We start from the raw sequence: 21,209 nt of genomic DNA on the forward strand, positions 1-21,209 counted from the left end.
GAGAAGATTTTTCGGGCTTAAAAAGTCGTCTTATACGCCGCGATATACGGTAAGCATCACACAGATTTTGCTTAATAAATACGCATTCCCCAGTTGTTTAATCCCAGCCCTTCCCTGTTTGCATGATGTGTTTTTACATTGTGATTTTATGTTGTAGCCTGTGGCCTGAGACCTGTGTTTATAGGGTGGCATACAAATTTAGTAAATAATATGAATACGAATAAGAACTCTCCTACCCCTACGGTATGACTGTAAGGATTATGGCAAGATCACCTATATGAAGCACTTCGAGGCTGTAAGGTTCTCAGTTAGTTGCTCATAAGTAAAAGATTTTATTGTGCAAACTATGTACAGTGCAGAGCTAAAAAGTTTATGTCTGTATCAAGCGGTGTTAGAATCCGGGAATGGCCCCTTCTGGTTCTGACCCCAACAAAAGAGTTTTGGTATCCGAAAACCCCGCCTTCCATCCTTTCTCTTCACCCCACGACGTCTTTGGGGCGACGGAAACTGTGCTCCCCTGTATTGCCCTCGGCACTAAGGGGGTGCTGGGTCTCTCTTGCACCCCCAGAGCCTCTACTCCCTTTCCCCTGTGAACTCTCCCCCTCCTTACTGGACGTCTCGCTGCTCCTTTCGCTACCAGAGGAGGAGCTGCTGGCAAGGTGGGACTGGGGCTCCCTGTAGCATCCGGAGAGCCCTTCCACCACATTGCGCTGCATCGGGGACAGTTCCCTGACAGTGCTAAAGGTGGCATATATATGATAGATGTTTTTAATATTTATATAATGGTTTAGCACAATTCTGTTAATAACCTATATTTGGTTGGTCGGATGCCAAGCCAGCATCTGTCGCTGGCGGAGAGCTGGAGTGGAAACGGCAACCACCCAATGATGCTGTGATTTGGTCACCTACCTAAAGTGTTGCCTGAGTTCCAAGAAAGAGGCAGTGGCTTGTGAATCAGGGAGTGGTAGGGCAGGTTGCTGTTCTCCGGAAATGTTGTGCAGTCAAGATAAGTGCAAAGGGACAGACAGACAGACATTTAGCAGAGAATTCTTTCCAGTAGCACCTTAGAGACCAGCTACTGGAAAGAATTTTCGATTTTGTTTTGACTATGGCAGACCAACACGGCTACCCACCTGTATTTAGCAGAGAGTGGGAGTTAGAATAAGGAAGGGGGTCTTGCCTGTCACTGTTTGTTTGTATTAACCTGCCCTTGGACATTTAAAATACTACAAGAGATGCTGCTGTCACGCCTTCCTGACTTGGCTGCCTGACAACCACCCATAGCCAGAATCTGAAAAGGAAGACCTGTCTTGGCTCCTGGAAGATTTGCCTGACTTGGCTGTGCTTCTCCTCTTGTTACAGGTGGAGCAGTTTTGGAGATTTTATAGCCACATGGTTCGTCCCGGGGACCTGACGGGCCACAGTGACTTCCACCTTTTCAAAGAAGGAATCAAACCCATGTGGGAGGTGAGTCCTGACGGGTGCTGCAGTAGGAAGGAAACAGGAGACCACAAAAGGGACCCAGAAGCTGAGCTAAGGGGTGCAAATGGGGGCCACGGTCTGTAATAGGTCTCACTGGCTTCACTTATATCTGTTTATTTTTCATTTGTTGTTGTTAGTGGGTAATCATGCAAACTAGGTAATCAGTTTAAAGGTAAAGGGACCCCTGACCATTAGGTCCAGTTGTGTCCGACTATGGGGTTGCGGTGCTCATGTGGCCAGCATGACAAAGCCGCTTCTGGTTAACCAGAGCAGCGCACAGAAACGCCGTTTACCTTCCCGTCGGAGGGGTACCTATTTATCTACTTGCACTTCGACATGCTTTCGAACTGCTAGGTGGGCAGGAGCAGGGACCAAGCAACGGGAGCTCACCCTGTCGCGGGGATTCGAACCACTGACCTTCTGATCAGCAAGCCCTAGACTCTGTGGTTTAACCCAGTGTTTTTCAACCTTTTTTGGGCAAAGGCACACTTGTTTCATGAAAAAAATCACGAGGCACACCACCATTAGAAAATGTTAAAAAAAATTAACTCTGTGCCTATATTGACTATATATAAAGTAATTTTCCCACGGTACACCAGGCAACACTGGTTTAACCCACAGTGCCACCCGCCTCCCTATAGGAAATCAGTTATTGTTTCCTAAAACTATTTCATCTAAAACTTTTAACTCCCTGCATTTAAGTAAAAATATAATTTTCAAAGTTGTACCTAGGAGATTTAAATGCAACAAAAGATACCAGATATTAAGCAGGTCTGCTAGAAGAGACAAAATGCCAGAATACAGAAATAAAGTTCTGCAGTCTTCATGCCATTCAACTGAGATATACCCTCTACTTTATTTATTTCCCACCCTTCACCCTAAAATCCCAGGGCAGGTGCCAATAGAGTCATTGGGTGTCTAAGAGAAGCTTTATCACTAGTAACATAGCTAGTATAACGTTTAAATAATCCCCTTTCTCAATATATGATTTTGTTCAGGAAAAAGAAATGGTCTGAGGTCTTGTCCTTCCCCTATTCCTAAGTGCTGTATTACTCTTACGTGGCCCAACCTGCTGCCTTTACTGGGTACAGCCTAAAAGATTGCAAGGACTGCTGGTTTTGACCTTTAAAGCCCTATGCGGCTTAGGACCCTCGTACCTAAGGGACTGCCTCTCCTGGTATGTCCCGGGTAGCACCTTAAGGTCCTGAAATAATAACTTTTTGGAGGTCCCGAGCCACAAGGATGCTAGGTTGGCTTCAACTAGGGCCAGGGCCTTCTCAGTACTGGCCCCAACTTGGTGGAACGCTCTGTCACGAGACCAGGGCCCTGTGGGATTTGGCATCTTTCCGCAGGGCCTGCAAGACGGAGCTGTTCCACCTGGCCTTTGGGTTGGTTTCAGTTTAACCCTGATGTTTCATTCTTTTGCTGTGATTGGTGGGCTACTTAAAAATGAGGCTGCAGTCTAAATTAAATTTTAAATTGTATTTTAATCTGTATTTTAATGAATTGTTTTATGTTTTAGTTGTGATTTTATTGGTGTTAGCCGCCCTGAGCCCAGTTTGGCGGGGAAGGGCAGGGTATAAATAAAATTATTATTATTATTATTATTATTATTATTATTATTATTATTATTATTTCATAGAGGCAGCCGGGGCAAGAAAAGCCCTACCTGGTTTGGAGCAGTGAGAAAGTTGGCCTCATTTTCTTCCTTTTCGTCTTCCCTAGGATGATGCCAACAAGAACGGCGGCAAGTGGATCATCCGTCTCCGGAAGGGCTTAGCGTCTCGGTGTTGGGAGAACCTCATCCTGGCAATGCTGGGAGAGCAGTTCATGGTGGGCGAAGAAATCTGCGGGGCGGTCGTCTCCGTCCGCTTCCAGGTAGGGCGCATCGTGGGTGTCGCGGGAGCAGCCTTGCCGTCTTGAGGCGTGGGAGATCCCCGTTTGCTCACCTCCCGACATTTGCCCTGCAGGAGGACATCATCTCCATATGGAACAAGACGGCCAGCGACCAAGCGACCACGGCCCGGATACGGGACACGCTCCGGCGAGTACTGAACCTGCCCCCCAACACCATCATGGAATACAAAACCCACACGGACAGCATCAAGTACGTGCCGCGAGGCGGGAGGGGAGCACTGGCTGTAATGTGCTTGCCTCTGTTTCTGCCGCGTTAATGCCGGGAGGCATTCCTTGTCCTGTAGAGCTGTGAGTGCTGTCACCACACGGGGGCACATCTGGTGTCACACATAGCTTCTTCTGTTCTGGCACGTGTTGCCTTGAGGGCTATGCACAGCCTTCTTGCCGCCTGCAGTTAGTGGCCTAGCTCACCGGCTTCAGTGCTCTCCACCTTCAAGGGACCCCATTTGTTCGTTTATGTAGAGCATTTGTACCTCCCTCTTCAGCCAGAAAAGGCTCCCAGGGCAGCTTGCATTCAATCGGAGCAAAAACAGTACCTACCCACAAGCACAGCACACAAGGAAAAAGGAACAGGGAGGGAAGAGGAAAAGCAGAATCAAAGCTCAGGCACCAGTTTCTGAATAGTTGCTCCTACCATCTGGCACAGTTCAGGGCAGGAGGTGCCTGTTGGAGCTAGTGTGTCGCAGCAGAGCTGGTGGAATAAGCTCTGCTTCCCAGTTCTCCCGCTGCCGGAATGGCTTCTCCCAGGTGGCAGTTGTGGGATCAGGAGGCCCGATGGAGCTTTTGTGTCCCTTGGTCCACTAAGAAACCCTTGGGCATCTGCCACAGGGCTCCCAGCATCCTCCAGAGCAGGGGCAGCCACCCTTGTCCTCTCCAGGGGCTGCAAAGTACAAAGAACTCATTGGCCAAGCTGATTGGGGATGATGGGAGTTGGGAGTCCGGCAACATGTTGGCTCCTCTCTGTGGAGGATTCTGGGAAAGATTCTCATCGGCTTCATGCAGGATTCTGGCCAAGAACTGAGAGTGCCCCCTAGAGCACATCCCTGCGGAGTCAGCTCACTAGTGGTGGGCAAAGGATGTTTGAAGGTGGCTTGTCTGCCAGTAAGCTTTCAAGGAATGGCAGCGTTCCCCAGAACCTACTTTGCAAGCCACTGGCGCAGCCTTGGCCCTCCAGTAGCTCCTTGGTAGAGTGGGCTGGGATTGTGGGTCTCCCCCTTTTCCAAGCCAAGATGGCAGGAGGGGAGGGGGTGTGATTTGAGTGCACTGCATTCCTGGAGACATAAAACACACAGACTAACAGGGATTTATAGACCCATTAGATTTATAAATGTTCTCAGGAAGGCGCTATGTAAATTTACTGTGCTGTACAAATGATTTCTAATCATAATAAATGCTGTATATTAAATCCTCCCAGCCCCCCCGGTGACAGAGGCCCTTTAACTAGAACAGAGGATTATAGTACACGGAGAGGACAGCTGTATTTTAAATTAGACCGTTATAGTTTACCAGGCCAGGCCATTCAAGATGACTTTTATTCTCCCGCAAAGTGATGGAGGATCGCTGCATATTTAAGAGCTTTCAGATTGGGCGTGAAGAATGTGAAAAACCCTTTTCACTTAAGTGCTCTATAAGCAAAGATGCAGGTTGGGGCGCGTGGGCTGACGCTGGAAGATTAACGTAGCCAAGGAACAGGGAGGACAGATGAATAAAATGCAGAAGAAGAACAACTCAGCAGTAAGAGGGTTTTCTGGTCCAGTGAGTGAGCAAGGATGCAGCATGGCACCTGCTTCTTTTCCCTTGGCTAGCAGAATCCCAGGGAGCAAAGGGAGCAAGACCATCCCAGTGGAGGGCGTTAAAGGAGGGGTAGTGCCACTGGTGGGTGGCACACCCTGCTCCTTCTGGGGTAGTTTGTCCACCTCTGGTCCCCATCTTGCACTCCGCTCTCACGTTGTGGTTCTCAGAAGCTGTCAGCATGCAACAGTGGCTACACCCCGGGAAACGGCTTCGACTGGCTGGCTAAACCAGGCGACGGTAGTCAGTGGGTCCGAAACCCACCAATGAGTTAGGGACTTCCCCTGCATGCAAAGACAGGTTCCAGCGGATTGAGCGAATGAGACCAATAGTGCAGTCAGTAAGGCAGTTTCTGCATATGCTGTAGAGGGAAACGAGGATCAGACAGAGCTCGTCCTGGGAAGGTAACCACCTAGGAGGAGGAAAACTCATGCTAAACCTCTGCTGCCTTGCAGCATATCTTTGGGAGAAGAAAAGGGTTAGGAGTAAACTCTACACATATTCGGAGTGGAGTCGCTAAGGCGGTTGGGTGGCGTCTGGTACACCTCCTTCCGGCAACTCCTGTAGCCAAGCTGGTGCCAAACATATTTGGATCACATCAGTGAAGCCAAGAGGGGGGTCTTGTTGTCTGGGCAGCCCAGGACCTCCAGATACACCGCCCAGGCTTGCGCCCCAGGGAGGTTACTTCAGTGCTGCTAACACAGCTGTTTGACTTCACCCTGGGAGGCACACTCCGTTGTCTCTTGAGACAGACAGATGCCAACAGTGTGTGTGTGTGTGTGTGTGTGTGTGTGAGAGAGAGAGAGAGAGAGAGAGAGAGAGAGAGAGAATTGACTGGCTAGATGAGACCAAATGTTTCTTTTGTTCAGCACTGTGTTTACAACAGTGTCCAACCAGCTGCCTCTGAAAACTCATGAGCAGGGATGGAGACAGCCATCCCTTCTGTTACTTGTCCTTCAACTTCCGGTTCTCAAAGGTCCCTGATCATGGAGGTTGCATCCTGACATCCATTAGTGCTGGGAGGTTGGCAGACTTTATTTGCAAGTTGCCTGAGCTGTAGGCTGTTAGGAAGCAGGTTAGAAGGCAGGAGCAGCTCCACATCGATTCCTAAGCTAGGTACTCTCTGCCCTGATGGAGCTGCCAGGCAGTAGAATCCTGAACTTGCCCATCCCAAGCCAGTGCATCATTGACAACATGGTGCAGGACATGTCAGATGGCGGCTAAGAGCCATGGCAGCTGCTCCCTATTGGGAGGGGGCTTTTATTTTCGGATCTTTGAAGGTGAGGAATTTGATGGTTTTCAAATATGGGGAAAGATGAAGAAACATTTCCCACCCTGTATCTAGTGAGAAGAGGGCAATTAGTAATGGGTTTAAGTGCAGGAGGATTCATTTAGATTGGCAACTTTGACCCTTTTCAGACTCGCATTGTAATAGCATCCTGCAATGTAGGACCCATTTCTAGTTATTTACCATATGTCCATCTTTCCCCTCCCTTCTTCCTCCCTCTTTTTCTCCCTCTGTCTCTCTGTAATTCTCCTATTTCGCCCCCACCTTCTCCCTCTCCCTTTCCTTCTCCTTCTCCGCCGCCCCCCCCCCCCCATGAAAACCCCCAAGTGACACTGGAAAACCAATTGCTTGCTTCAGGTCAGGGTGAGATCCACCCATTGAACACTGCTGTTTCAAATCTGGGATGGGAGCCTCTGCTCAGCTCCATCTGGCATGGCCAGCGGTTATGGGAGTTGGAGTCCAGCAATATTAGGAAGGCCAGAGGCCCCCCCACCTTGGCTTAGGAGAAATATTGTGTTTGTGTGGGGTGATGGGAGGCAGAGTAGTTTCTTGATGATGCAGCTTATCTAGGGAAGTTTGTGGAATCCTTTTATTTTTGGAGAAAGTGATTCATGTTGGGACTGTTGCACAAGAAAAATCGGGGAGTGGGGAAGCACCTCATGTTGAGATGGTTGCCAGTTTTCATCGAGAGTCCCTGGTGTCCATGATGGTACTTCTGGATGTGAGTGTGTTGTGGTTGCATGTGTGGCTATTTAATTTGGCAATCAATATAGAACAAAAGTTTGGGGTGGGGGAGGATTTTGATACCGTTCTCCCCATCACCGTGGCTCCTGTTTCTGCATTGAGTAGCCGTTGCTCAGTTGTTGATCCAAGGCTGGCTTTTATTTGTAAAAACATGCCTCTAAACCTGCATGATGTTTTTTTTTATAATGAAAAGATAACATACACTTATTCTGCAGTCTTATAATCAACTGAAGTTGGGGCACATTTAGTGGGGGTTAAGAATAAAGACCCAATACTCAGTGCACCACACACAATACTGTAAAATAGTTTAACAAAATTCAATGCTAATAGAATAAATTCAGGGAATCACGGCTCTAAAATAAATCAGACTTTGATTCCGCAACCCCTTGTAGTCAGTACAAATGAAGCTGTGAAACTGGTAATTCCAGAGTCCGTCCATCTCTCTCTCTCTCTCTCTCTCTCTCTCTCTCTCTCTCTCTCTCTCACACACACACACACACACACACACACAATGTATGTATAGATGTATGCAGACTTTGGCTAGGGTAGACAGGGAATGAATTTTGCCACAAACAGGAGACAGCTGAGTTTCAGAGAGCAGCAGAATAAATGAGGCAAATATTCCAGTATCCGCTGCACAGTATCCCCATCAGAGTTTCCTGGAACTCCAGCATATAAGGACTTGAGACCTCTGATTCACCAGGCACTGCAGGGAAGAGAAATCTCCTGAATTTTATTATTACCAGATTGATGGAAAATGCTTCATGCAGCAAGGCAGTGTGCCTGTTGGTCTTTGCTTTAATGGAGCCTTCACTGCCTGCTTTACGGTACCTTTGCTTGCTCGGAGGGTACTTTGTGTTCCCATCACTTCATTATTTATGCCCTGAGCCCACTTTGGGATAATGTGAGTTCCCAGGTCCCGCAGCCTTTCCTCTCTGGGCAGCTGAGCTGCCGCTTGTAATCCCCCTCTGGCGGGCTCAGCTCTGAACCCTTCCTTGCTTTGCGAAGGTGGCTCGGGAGGTAGCAATCCACAGAAGTTCGCCCTCCGCTGACTGTTTTGCTCATTTACTGACAGTGTTAACTGACTGCTGGCTGCCTTTCAGCCATTAGAGCTCCCCTGGTAGTTTGTGATAAAAACACAAACTAAAAGGATTTGAATATCAAAATGAAGAGGTAAGCTGGCGCAGGCGGCCGCCCGGGTCTTCTCTTCATGCGAGCACACTTTCCTGTGCCTGCATCAACCCCTGTTTGCAAGGGCATTCCACCAAAACCAGGCAGTCTCACTGTGGAAGAAACAGACCCCCTTGCCACAATCATTTGTGGTGAGGGTGTGAGGCTCTCTTCAAGAACCACAGAAGCAAGACATGTGGCACTTCCCAAGCCTGGGGTAGCATGCCAGTGACTAAATAGATCAGTAGTTCCCAAACTTTTTTGGGTCCCCGTGCCCCCTTGGTTCCACAAACTCCTCTCCAGTGCCCCCCTACCCTATAAAAAGCCTTTCTCGGATGAGCAGTTTTCACGACCCACTAAGGAAGGTAAAATCACAGTAAAATTCAAAACGGGCAAATAATTGCACGTCTATTCAAAATCCAGTTAAACCTATTTAGTTTAATTATATCTACAAAATTCATAACAAAATACAATAAAAAAATTCCTTCCAGTAGCACCTTAGAGACCAACTAAGTTTGTTCTTGGTATGAGCTTTCGTGTGCATGCACACAAAAGCTCATACCAAGAACAAACTTAGTTGGTCTCTAAGGTGCTACTGGAAGGAATTTTTTATTTTGTTTTGTTTTGACTATGGCAGACCAACACGGCTACCTACCTGTAACTACAAATTTCATGAGCAACTTCCAGTGCTAGTCATTTGCACCTTCTGCGCCCCGTTTCCATCCGCTTGCCTCTTTGTGGCTCCCCACAGGGCGGTACTGTTGGTGGAAGTCAGTTGGTGTTCACCACAACTCAAGCCATGTGATGCATCAGCTGAGTATGGGGAACCCCAGCAGAGTCTTCAGAGATTTCCTGCTCCCATCAGAGCAGCTTCTTCCAGAGTTCCCGGTTAAGGGGAAAACTCCTCTCCCACACAGCTCAAAGCAACAAAGCGTTTACTGTCTTCTGGCGCAAGACAAAGCTAAGCATTAATGTCTAATATATATAGTTCTTCAGGGCTTTGAAGTCAAGATACATATGCACAGAGCCACAAAAACTATCACCATGCTAGCTAATGCTGCTGTGTCAAACCCACAGCCTCTTCCCCTAACTCTTGCATATTCAGAGTCAGACCCTGAACAGCAAACAGGACAAGACTTCAGGATATGGACCTGCCAGGACATAACAAAAGCAACACCCTAGAGACTATTGGACTTGTCTATGCTTTCCTGAACCAGTGGGGGAGGGTGCATGGCTCAACAAGCCATACACTCAACCTTGGTGGTGTTGCTATGGTAACCCAGTGCACCTGGCACCTTATCTCCAAACATCCGGTCATGGGGGATGTGAGACCAAGCACTGTGCAATTTAACCCATTGTTCACGTTACACCAACAAGTGCTGCCCTCTTGGGGAGCCACTGATCTTGATGGTATTGGGCTGCATCTCCCATCAGCCCCACCTTCCGTGGCCAGCGATGGGCGTTGGAATCCACTTCCCCACCTCTGTTCTAAGTCAGTGGTCGCCAGCCCTCCATGCCCTCTTTCCCGCCAGCCCTCTGCCTCCCCATGAGAAACTTAGAAACGCATCTCTGGCCCCAGTTTGCTCTTGGTGGACATTGGAAGTCTTCTCAGGCTGGGCTTAAGCGCTTTAAACTGAAGGCCTCCACCTCCCTTCTCTCACACCATTTTCAGCTCGAAGAGAGTTCAGCCCCAGGAGACAGAAATGGCTAAGCTCTGGAATCGCTTTGCACTCTCGGTCCCCCCTGCAGCGCAAATCCTTCTTTGTCTCCAGGAGGCTCGGACAAAAGGACCCGTTCCAGCTGCTCCTGAGCATGGCAGCAGGGCTAGGGATTTTGCTTCTGCACCAGAGTGGTCCTGTGGGGCAGCGGGATTGATCTCTTTCCCGTCCACATTGCATGGAGCCAGAGGGACAAGAAAGGCCAGCTCGTGGGGCAGGCAGGGGAGAAGCGAACTGACTGAAGTTGTGCCAGCTTGAGTCAACAATGCTTCTTAATTGAGCCCCTTCACAGCAGGCATTAATTGGCCTCCCTGGCAGCTTCGGCAGCTCCAGCTGACAGAGAGCGAACGGCCTTCTTCCTTGGTCCCACAGAAACATTCCCCCTCCTAAAGACACTCCCTGGGATTCTGGCTGCAGGATTACTAGGAACACGCTCATCTTGTATGGAAGGAAAGCGGACTTTGGAGAGGGGTCTGCCATTTGATAGAAGGAACTCACCCCACACAAGCCTCTGGGATTCTCCAGGCAATTCTCAAAGCAGCAGAAGTAAGGGGTTGTGATTGAGAAAAACCGTGTGATGTAGACAGATCGTAATAACAAAATCTGCACCTCTTTTGGTCGTGAGGGAGCAACACTGGTGACTTCTAGGTGGGATTGCTGGTAAGTTGTGAGGCAGCAGATCTGTTGAGATCTAGGAGCGAGGGGTTTGGAGAAAATCCGTAGTTTGGCTTGAAGCCCAACACTGGAAAGCCACTTTCAGCCAGTGCAGACATTTTTGAGCTGGGTGAACCAATGTGTCGTGACTCGATAGAGCTTGCACTCTACCCTGAAAAGTAGCATTACAGGGGAGAGACCACTGAACGGGTGTAGAGACAGTGAAAGCCGGATTGGCTCTCCCCACTGTGCTGCTGTAGAAGAGTTTCAGAGAAGAGTATTTCTGGCAGCAGAAAGCCACGCAAATGCCTGGTATGTACAGGTGAAACTTGAAAAATTAGAATATCATGGAAAGGTTCATTTCTTATAGTAATTCAACTTAAAAGGTGAAACTAATATATGAGATAGACTCATGACATGCAAAGCAAGATATGGCAAGCCTTTATTTGTTATAATTGTGATGATTATGGCGTACAACTGATGAGAACCCCAAATTAACAATTTCAGCTTTGGTGTTTTCATCAGCTGTATGCCATGTTGTTGTTGTTGTTGTTCAGTCGTTCAGTCGTGTCCGACTCTTCGTGACCCCATGGACCAGAGCACGCCAGGCACGCCTATCCTTCATTGCCTCTCACAGTTTGGCCAAACTCATGTTAGTAGCTTCGAGAACACTGTCCAACCATCTCATCCTCTGTCGTCGCCTTCTCCTTGTGCCCTCCATCTTTCCCAACATCAGGGTCTTTTCTAGGGAGTCTTCTCTTCTCATGAGGTGGCCAAAGTACTGGAGCCTCAACTTCAGGATCTGTCCTTCTAGTGAGCATTCAGGGCTGATTTCTTTGAGAATGGATAGGTTTGATCTTCTTGCAGTCCATGGGACTATCAAGAGTCTCCTCCAGCATGGTGATGGTGCTGAATGCCATAATCATCACAATTATAACAAGCAAAGGCTTGACATATCTCACTTTGCATGTCATGAGTCTATCTCATATATTAAACTCCAGTAGCTAATGAAAACAATTGCTTACATAAATGGATTTTTCCACGATATTCTAATTTTTCGAGTTTCACCTGTATCTGATCACGAAGGGGCAGTCGTTAAGGTAATCGTCTTCTCTCCCAATTCCGCCTCCATTTGTCTGACTCCGCTGGCAGGTTCCCCCCCTCCCCTGATTCCTGCTCACTTGGCCCATCAGTGAGAAAAATAGCGCCAGAGGAGGCAACATTAGGCCCATTCCCCGAGATTTATCTGAAAGCACTTTTGCTGCAGATAGTGATTGCGCTTTTGTGTTTATTGTGGGTGTCATTAGCTAAGCAGATTTAAGCCAACAATTGGCTTCCGCTTTCCAATCAAAAAATGGCTCTATTAACGGACTTGTGTTGAGCGTGCAGCCTGATGCATTGCCCATGGTTCTTCTCAGGCCTGTGTGAGGTGGTGAAATGTAAGCTCTCCCATGTTTTGGGGGGTGGGGGGTGGGTGGGTTAGGCAGCAAAAGCAAGATGTCATCTTGTTTGGGAGTCTCCCGCCCAGTTAAAGGGTTTCAGGTATTAGGGGTTCAGAGATCTCCCAGCTGGAGCTTTTGGATTTTGAGGCCTCTGTTGACCATGATTGACTAGGTGTTCAATTGCTCTGAGACAATGAGATGCTGTTTCTTATATATCCTGGAAATGTCAGGCAGGGAGAAGAACCATTGGAAATAAGGTGGCCTGTACAGAATTGTGGAATAGTAGAGTGGAAGCGACCATGGGGGGGTCATCTAGTCAAGCCCCCTGAAACCCAGGAATCTTTTGCCCAACGTGGGGCTCGAACCCATGGACCACAGGGTAGGAAGGGAGGAGCATAGCTCAATAGAGGAGCACATGCTTTGCATCCATGCTTTACGCTGCCTCCCTGGCATCTCCAGTTAAGGACCTCATGTAGCACTGAGAGATGGTAGTGATCAGTAAACAGACCATATTGAGCTAGGTTAGTGCTGGGCAACCCCTTTTGCATGTGGGCATCCAGGACTCTTGTGTGTGGCCACCAGGACTCTACCTGGCCTGCATCCCTCCCCTGCTCTGCTTTATAGCCTCCGTTAGTTTTTCTGCCTGGCTGTAATGTGCCCTTGATCTCCGATAAGGATTCTTGTCTTGCAATAATAGAATTGGGAGAGACCTGGTCCAGTCCCCTGCAATGTAGGAATCTCAGCTAAAGCATCCAGGGCAGATGGTCACCCAACCTCTGCTTAGAAACCTCCAAGGAAGGAGAGTCCACCACCTTCTGAGGGAGTCTGTTACATTGCTGAACAGCTCTTCCTTTCAGAAAGTTCTTACTGATGTTTAGTCTGAGTCTCCTTTCTTGTAACTTGAAGCCATTGGTTTGAGTCCTACCTTCCAGAGCAGGAGAAAACAAGCTTTCTCCATCTTCCATGGGACAGCCCTTCAGATATTTGAAGATGGCTATCACGCCTCCTCTCAGTCTCCTCTTTTCCAGGCTAAACATACCCAATTCCTTCAACCGTTCCTCATAAGGCTCGGTTCCCAGGCCTTTGATCACCTTGGTCTCCTTCCAGCTTGTCAATATTGTGAGGAAATTAACACATGTTGCTGCACCCACTTCTGCCTCTGGCCCTGCTGGCCCCCATTGGCATGTGGCCCCTGGGAAGTTGCCTAGAAGAGAACGCGGCCCTCCGCTGGAAAGAGGTTCTCCACTTGTGAGCCAGCCAGACCAATTGCCAGGTGGCTCAGTGAAAGTTGGTGGAGAGGGAACATGGCTCAATAGCACAGGGCTGCTTGTTGGAGGTCCTGGGTTCAAACCCTGCCACCTTTTAGTGATCAGAGCTATCAGGGCTGGGAAAGAGAGGCACACATCCCAGAAATCTGTGGGGAGCCACTCCTAGACAGAAAACGAAGCGGCTGAATGGATTAATGGTCTTTATCCGTACAAGGTAGCTCGATGTACTTCTTTGTGTCTCTGAATACTATTATTTGTGCCGTGTTCGGTACACGTGGAACTTTACAGAGAAACAGAAGATTAAAAACAGCACGGATCTTTGTCCCAATAGCCCCCCCCCCATCTCGCTTCCAACAGAGGGATGGGAGGAGTGGGTGAAGCTAGCAAATGCCGCCTTCTTGGGCGTTGTGGGGCTGGGGCACGCGGTGAAGAGCCCCCGACCTGCCTTCTGCCCCCTGAGATGCCTGGGCTGCAATTTCAAATCGGCTTCCCTTGTTAGGAGCCTGCTTTTTCTGCTTCCGGGCAAGCACTTTAAAACTGCACATGATTGCTCTTTTGCTCTTGTTCAGAGTTAAAGCCTTTGGTCTGAAGTGCTCGTTTTCTTTTCTTTTCCTCTCCTCTATGTGTGTGTGTGTTGTCGTCATTGTTTTATCCCCTTCTCTTCCTCCCCACCCTACCATCTCCCCATTTTCGTCCCCCCCCCCCCTCTGGCTTGCCAGGGCCTGGGAGGAGTTTCATGGGCTGGTGAACAGCGGCGGCCGCTGAACGGGGGCTCTTCCTCCCTCTCTCACACACCCAGGGTAGGGCCTCATATTTCTACTTATGTGATTGTGAGATGCACCTCTCAGCCAGAGCCCCCTCTCTCCCTCCCCAGCATAGACTCTTGGTCACTCCCAGCCTGGGGCAGCTCCCTTGTCCCACTGCCGGGACAACATTTGCTGCGATTCTTAACGCTGCTCCACAGCAGCCTTGCAGAGCAGACCACAGAGCGTTGCTCGCCTTGGCTGACCTATGCGAAGCCAGTTCTGGTCTCCAAGGGGGGGGGGGAGGAAACAAAACAGACCTTTGTCAAAGCTGCCTGTAGACAAGGTGTGCAGAAACTTTGGCCTTCCAGTTGTCGCTCAGCTCTACAACTCCCATCATCCCATTGCGGAGTCTTGTTTTTAAATGAGAATCAGGACTTGGTGGATAAATCTGATTTCTCTCATATGGGCATACAGTGGTACCTCTGGTTACATACTTAATTCGTCCCGGTTGTCCGTTCTTAACCTGAAACTCTTCTTAACCTGAAGCACCACTTTAGCTAATGGGGCCTCCCGCTGCCACTGCACCGCCAGAGCACGGTTTCTGTTCTTATCCTGAAGCAGAGTTCTTAACCTGAAGCGTTATTTCTGGGTTAGCGGAGTATGTAACCCGAAGCGTATGTATCCCGGGGTACCACTGTAGCCACATTCTGGAAGGACTTGAATGCTTGGTACAATAGAGTGTGGCGTATAGCCCTTATGGGAAAATCGACTCACAAATTGAGGCTGGCGAGAGGAACAAAGCACAACGACACCTTTGCAGGAGAACGGTGGAACTTCAGTTTGTTCGCAGATTCTCCAGTAAAACTAAAGACCGGTTCCAAAGGTTTGAAATAACTTGTGGATCACTTAATAAGGATGTGTGGGAGAGATGTGTACTGTTATAAGTTGTATTGTGTGTACGAGAATACAAGTTTTCATAATGTAATTTTTTTTGGGGGGGGGGGTGTTTCTGGTGAAATTTAAAGAAGAAAAATGAAAAGCAACCTGCCCAACTCCCTTCATCCCTGGCCACTGGCCATGCTTGCTGGGGCTGATGGGAGTTGTAGTTGAGCAACATCTGGAGGGCCAAAGGTTCCCTGCATCTGCTGTAGTCAGTCTTCCACTCAGTAATATCAGCTCTTTATGATCGTACACTAATAGTGGAAACCGGGTTCTCTAGTGGTCGTGTGTTAGCTGCCCACTTCCAGACAGACCCTTTGCCTGCTTTGCCAGAGGGGGGAGGCCTTGTGAGGCTGAGAGGTATGTCTCCCACTTGCTTGTATTGGGTGGATGAGCTGTCAGAGCAGGGAGCAGAGCAAGGGCCCCCCAGTCCTGCAAACATTTTACACCAGGGGTCCCCAAACTAAGGCCCGGGGGCTGGATGCGGCCCAGTCGCCTTCTAAATGCAGCCTGCGGATGGCCCGGGATTCAACGTGTTTTTACATGAGTAGAATGTGTCCTTTTATTTAAAATGCATCTCTGGGTTATTTGTGGGGCCTGCCTGGTGTTTTTACATGAGTAGAATGTGTGCTTTTATTTAAAATGCATCTCTGGGTTATTTGGGGGGCATAGGAATTCGTTCATTTCCCCCCAAAAAATATAGTCTGGCCCCCGACAAGGTCTGAGGGACAGTGGACCGGCCCCCTGCTGAAAAAGTTTGCTGACCCCTGTTTTACACAGTCTAAGCCAAGTGTCACAAAGCACAAACACAGGGGGTGGAAATTTGTGTCTCCTTCCACAGGCAGATGTGAGCTTGCTGCCCTGACGCACAGTGGCCAAGCCCCACTGGTTCCTGGGGAGGAGATTTGCATTCCTTGCTACTCTGCAGTGTGGCCTGCAGGGCAGCAAGAGTGTTATGTTCAGAGGCCCCATTTACATGCATGTGCACCTGTTTATCAAGCATGGTGCAAGGTTGCGCCTGAAGGACCCAGCGCATTTACCCTTGCCTCTTGTCCCAGGTCCTCCAGATGTTCTCACACTGCATTGCTTTTGACAGCCTTGCAATAGTTTTGCAGGCCAGGCCAAGCCAACCCTGTATTTCCCCCCTGTGGGTTTCTCCAGTTGCCCTTGTCCCCGGTTGGGTCGGCTTGCCCAATGGAGTTTGCTCTCTGAGCATCTTAGCAAGCCCATTCCAGGCTTTCTGTGGCATCCTGTGTGGCTGCTGGTGGGGAGATCTTTTAGCTCCCCTTCCACTTCTGGGTCATCTCATTTTCCCTCTCCTGATCTAGCAGAGCTGCACCTTCCCAGACCAGATTCTTAGGCTCTCCTTTCTCAAACACACAGGCCACCCCCTTTATTGTTGTTAGGGGAGCTATGACCTGTTTAAGGGGGCGGCGTTTTGAACAGAACTGCTAACCAGAAATGGTTGCGGGGGGAGTGGGGTTCTGTTGGAAATGCAGTTGGGAGCATAATGTACACTATGATAGGGAATTGAATCATATTGGATGCATGTGGCTAACAGCACCAACCATTAGATTGAAGGAAGGGCTGTTCAAAATCCAATTTTTCTTCCTTGATCCACCTACCTGCAGTTCTGCTGATACTATGGGTCACGAGCTGCTCTATTCACTTTTTGTCTTTACGTGCACGGGGAGTCACTCTGCCCATCAGTGAAGAGTTGGGGGGCATCTCAAGCGATGCAGTTCCTTGTGATAGACAGGTTTCTGGGTCTCAGGATGCCTTTTAAAAATTATTATTATTATTGGGTTTCCTGGGCTTACCTGTGGCTGAAATTCATGCCCTGTACTTGTTCACTCAGCAACTTTTTTTGTTTTTGGTGCATCAGGTGTGGTGGTGGTGCACAACTTGAACATGTTTGACTACTGAATTGCCTGAATTGCCCCCGAGCATCGTAGAGCAAACTGCAGCCGCTTTTCCTGCACGGAATATAAATTTGCTAACCGCCTTCCCTCCTCTGTCTTTCAGGGATAACTCAAGCTTCCGAAATACCAAGATCACACTGTGAGGAGCAGAAGGAGGAGGGGATACAGCGCTCAGCTCCTCCTCAGCCTGGCCCAGAAAAGGGGGCGGGGGGAGAGGAGGGTTTTCCTGTGTGTGCGTGTGTCCGCTGGGTGAGGAGGCTCGCAGGATGGCCTGGGCATTTCACACACACACACACACACACACACACACACACACACGCTGACAGTGGATTACACCCCTGTGCCAAAGACTGACCTCCTGGCACCCAAGCATCTTGGTCCAGCCCAGTGGGTGACCGTACTTTGCATTCCACACCGGAGCCAGAGTGCCCTACCGCCTCGTTTCTCTTCAATGTGGAGGGTCCTCCTGCCAAGTGGCTCTTCCTGCCCAGGGATTTCCAGTATTAACCGGATGTCTGCTGCAGAGGCGGAGGCAGTCCGGCGATTGGCAGGTGCCCCCATTTCACCTCTGCCAATAAACGATTAGGCCTCTACTCCCTCCTCCTCCTCGTCGTGTCTGCTTAACAGGTATCTGAGAGGGCGACCTGCTTGGAAGACCTTAAGGGGAGGAGTTGATCTCTCTCCTTGACTTCTGGGGGACCACAGGCAGGTGCTGGGGCTGGGGCTTTAAGCAGGTTAAGTGTGCATGTGTGCATGACTGCGCATTTACACTCGGGGGGGGGGCTGTGCAGGTTCTCTTCAGTCTGCCCCAGTTGCAAGGCTAATTGTGCTAATAAATCAGTCAAACATGACAGGTGTTTAAGGTCTCTTGCCATGGCAGTGCAATAGAACATAAGCAAGAATTCAAGGGTTGTTAAGAAAACAGACATGGGGCAATCGGAGCAAGCACCTCTTCTGGTTCTGCCTCTGGGGTTTTCCTTTTTAGCTTGGAAACCAGGGCTACATATGACACCTGTCACTGAGCTGCTACCGGAAAGCGGCGTCTGTGGGGCTAAGCTACTCTGGCGGCTTCCAACAAATTGTGAAACCACAATAAATGGGGATGGGGGGACTGGACCTCAGAGACCACAAGAAAAAGACACAGCATCAGTGTCATAGCACAGAACCTATGGGAGTCTATATTTTGTTTTGTTTTGTTTTGTTATGTTATGTTTTGTTATGTATTTTATTTTATTTTATTTTATTTTATTTTATTTTATTTTATTTTATTTTATTTTATTTTATTTTATTTTATTTTATTTTATTTTATTTTATTTTATTTTATTTTATTTTATTTTATTTTATTTTATTTTATTTTATTTTATTTTATTTTATTTTATTTTATTTTATTTTATTTTATTTTATTTTATTTTATTTTATTTTATTTTATTTTATTTTATTTTATTTTATTTTATTTTATTTTATTTTATTTTATTTTATTTTATTTTATTTTATTTTATTTTATTTTATTTTATTTTATTTTATTTTATTTTATTTTATTTTATTTTATATGGCGGAAAACAGCTCCACAGTCCTCACAGTAGGGAAGTTTATGGGAGGGGTCTTTTTTAAAAGATGAAAAATTTGCAGAAGGCAGTGCTGGAGAGGCTGCCCGTGGTTTAGCAGCTCCTTTAACAGAGGTGCATTTTGTCTTTGCAGAGAAGAGGACACTGTTTTCTCTTTATTTCTATGGTGTGGGGCCTCCTCACCTCTGAATGTTGACATGACTTAGAATCTCGGTGTGTCTTCATTCAGCCCTGGTGTGTTTCTCTTTCCATTTACCCCTTCCCTTTAAGACGAGGCCGCTGGGTCAATCCAGCACCCTGTTCTCGCAGGGGCCAGCAGATAACGTGCAAGCGGGACCCCTTGTTCTCTTCCCACGGGGCAATCTGCATTCCTAGGCGCACATCGCATCCCATCTAGACGCGGCTTGTGGTTTTTCTGCTACTTACGGGATCACGAGTCGGCACAGCCGCTGCGTTTCAACATTTATTATTCAGATAAACACGCGACCCCTGCCGCTTCCGATATTGGTTACGGGAATGGGATTTGATTTCCATCCTAATAGCTCTTGGGCACTATAAGCCAGCAAAATACCCACAGAAGGGGAGCTTAAGCCGCCAGATGCCGCTTCCTGCCCGCCATGTTGCCTTAATTGTTGCGCAAATGATGGCACTTAAGGATTTAGTCTCGCTCGAGGTCCCAGCTGTGTGCCAAACAAGTTGCTGCTGCTTCGTCTGCTCGTGAGCTCAGCTTTAAGAGAAGAGGCCTGCTGTTCAATCTGAAAACGCAGGCTCCCTGCAGCGCCTACCATGGCAATATGGGGTTCAGAGGTGTGTCTCTCTCTCTGCTCACCCTCTGGTTTCCATTCAGAACCGCTTTTATAATTTGCCGCCTCTGTTTTGATTTTTTAAGCAGCACTGAAGTATGTTTGGTGGTGGTTCCTCCCATCTGTAACAAAGCTGGAACGCAAGCCACCATGGAGTGAAAATGGGCCCCTGGCGATGGATCAGTCGGCTGGCGACTTTGGGGAGGAGGCGCAGCTTGATGGCAGAGCACATGTCTGGCATGCAGAAGGTCTTCCTGGGCTCAGTTGTCACTGGGGAGGTCAGCCTCTGCCTAGCCTGTACCGCTTCAGGCTGCCGGTGCAGCAGGTTCACACAGTTTTGTGTTCCTCCATACAACATCATCTCTGCCCATTAAAATATAAACCTAGATGTTGGAGAGAAGAGTTCTAGCCTAGCTTTCCCCTGACATCTTAGCTCCTCACTGGTAGTCTGAAGCGGTACAGCCCTGTCAGCTTGGCTGTTTCTATGACAAGCAGGCCCAAGTTGGGCAGCTCCTGTTGTTGCATCTTGGGGATAGGAAAAGGGTCTCTGTCTAAAGCTCAGGAGAGTGCCTAAGTTTCAACACTCGGTATCCTCAGAGAGCTGCAGCCAAGGACCAAATGCACCTTTTAAAAATCCCACTTCTAACGCCAGCCCTGAGTTCCATGCCACCCCCCCATGCAGGTAGCTGACTTCCAGAACATTTACTGGGGGGGGGGGAATCCTAAACTCTGAACGTTTATTTTTCCTTTGATGAGGCTCACTGCCATTTTTAACCTCCGTGCTGCTGCTTTGGCGTTCCCGTACCACAAACGCAAACTTGTTATTCCTACATCTTCCTTGATTAGTCAAGGCAAATTCCAGGCAGTCGGAGATCAGGCGGCGAATGAGGTTATATGATGACACCACACAGCAAAGCATATCTCGCTATGGTTAGGGTTAGGGTTAGCCATGATGCTGCCTAGCCGACCAGATTTGGTTAGGTGCTGACATCGCCACGAGCAAAGTCGATCCTTTGAGGAAGCATCACTTTCATTATGAGTGGACACAATCATCTGCAATTTTCATCAAAAAGGTTTGCAGCATAATCCTCACATGTTGTGCATTTAAATTTATTAGCCACATCCTAATAGAGATTCTCTAGGCAATGTACAAGTTACATACAACAGCTTTCAAAACTACGAAACTCCCATTAGAAGCTGAAGACTAAAGCAAGTATCCAGCACAAATTATTTTATGCAATAAAAGCTATCATGAAAAAGTTTTAAAAAGCCACCCAACTATCCTCAAATAGCAGAGGCAGTGCTAAACATTATTATTAATTTCAACTTATAGGCCATTTATATTGCAAAATGGCTTCTAAGGAGCTCCAGAAGGAAGTTCAGTAGTTACCCTTGGTGCCAGAAGCCTGAGAACATGGGGACTGCAAAATGCTGAATTCTGGCCTCGTGGTTCTCGAACCACCTTTCCCGGGCTCTGCGAGGAATCTTGTTTTCATGCTAGAAATTCCAAGGAGCCGAAGAATGCAATGGCAGCTCATCGTGCCCATTGAGGCTAGTAGGATGGATGGCAGGGAGCTGAACAGCAGGTGGCACCAAAGCCAAGAAAAGGCAGAGCCAACTCATTCCAGCTTTGCCCCGTGCTTCTCTTCCTCCCTGCTGAACTCTACAAGGGCAATGGCGAGACCAAGGAGAAGAAAGGCAGCGCCCCCACCCCCTGGACTGGTTGAATAGCAAGGTAAATAGGGAGTTTGGGCCGATTG

At 48.3% G+C, this 21,209-nt stretch overlaps 1 protein-coding gene across 4 annotated transcripts in view; it reads left to right on the top strand.

Annotated features, from left to right (window-relative positions):
* Positions 1–17,679, top strand: part of EIF4E2 (eukaryotic translation initiation factor 4E family member 2) — a 29,509-nt gene extending 11,830 nt beyond the window's left edge. For 3 of the 4 annotated variants that reach the window (XM_033150857.1, XM_033150854.1, XM_033150856.1), the window contains 5 exons: positions 1,363–1,467; positions 3,208–3,360; positions 3,453–3,589; positions 14,194–14,274; positions 17,185–17,679. In XM_033150857.1, the coding sequence (XP_033006748.1) occupies positions 1,363–1,467; positions 3,208–3,360; positions 3,453–3,589; positions 14,194–14,239 (441 nt within the window). In that variant the 3' untranslated portion in view covers positions 14,240–14,274; positions 17,185–17,679. The remainder of the gene's footprint in view (positions 1–1,362; positions 1,468–3,207; positions 3,361–3,452; positions 3,590–14,193; positions 14,275–17,184) is intronic. The other variant, XM_033150855.1, reaches the window with a different exon arrangement.
* The last annotated feature ends 3,530 nt before the right edge of the window (positions 17,680–21,209 follow it).

Source organism: Lacerta agilis, chromosome 5 (assembly GCF_009819535.1).
Source record: "Lacerta agilis isolate rLacAgi1 chromosome 5, rLacAgi1.pri, whole genome shotgun sequence".
Lineage (NCBI taxonomy): Eukaryota > Metazoa > Chordata > Lepidosauria > Squamata > Lacertidae > Lacerta > Lacerta agilis.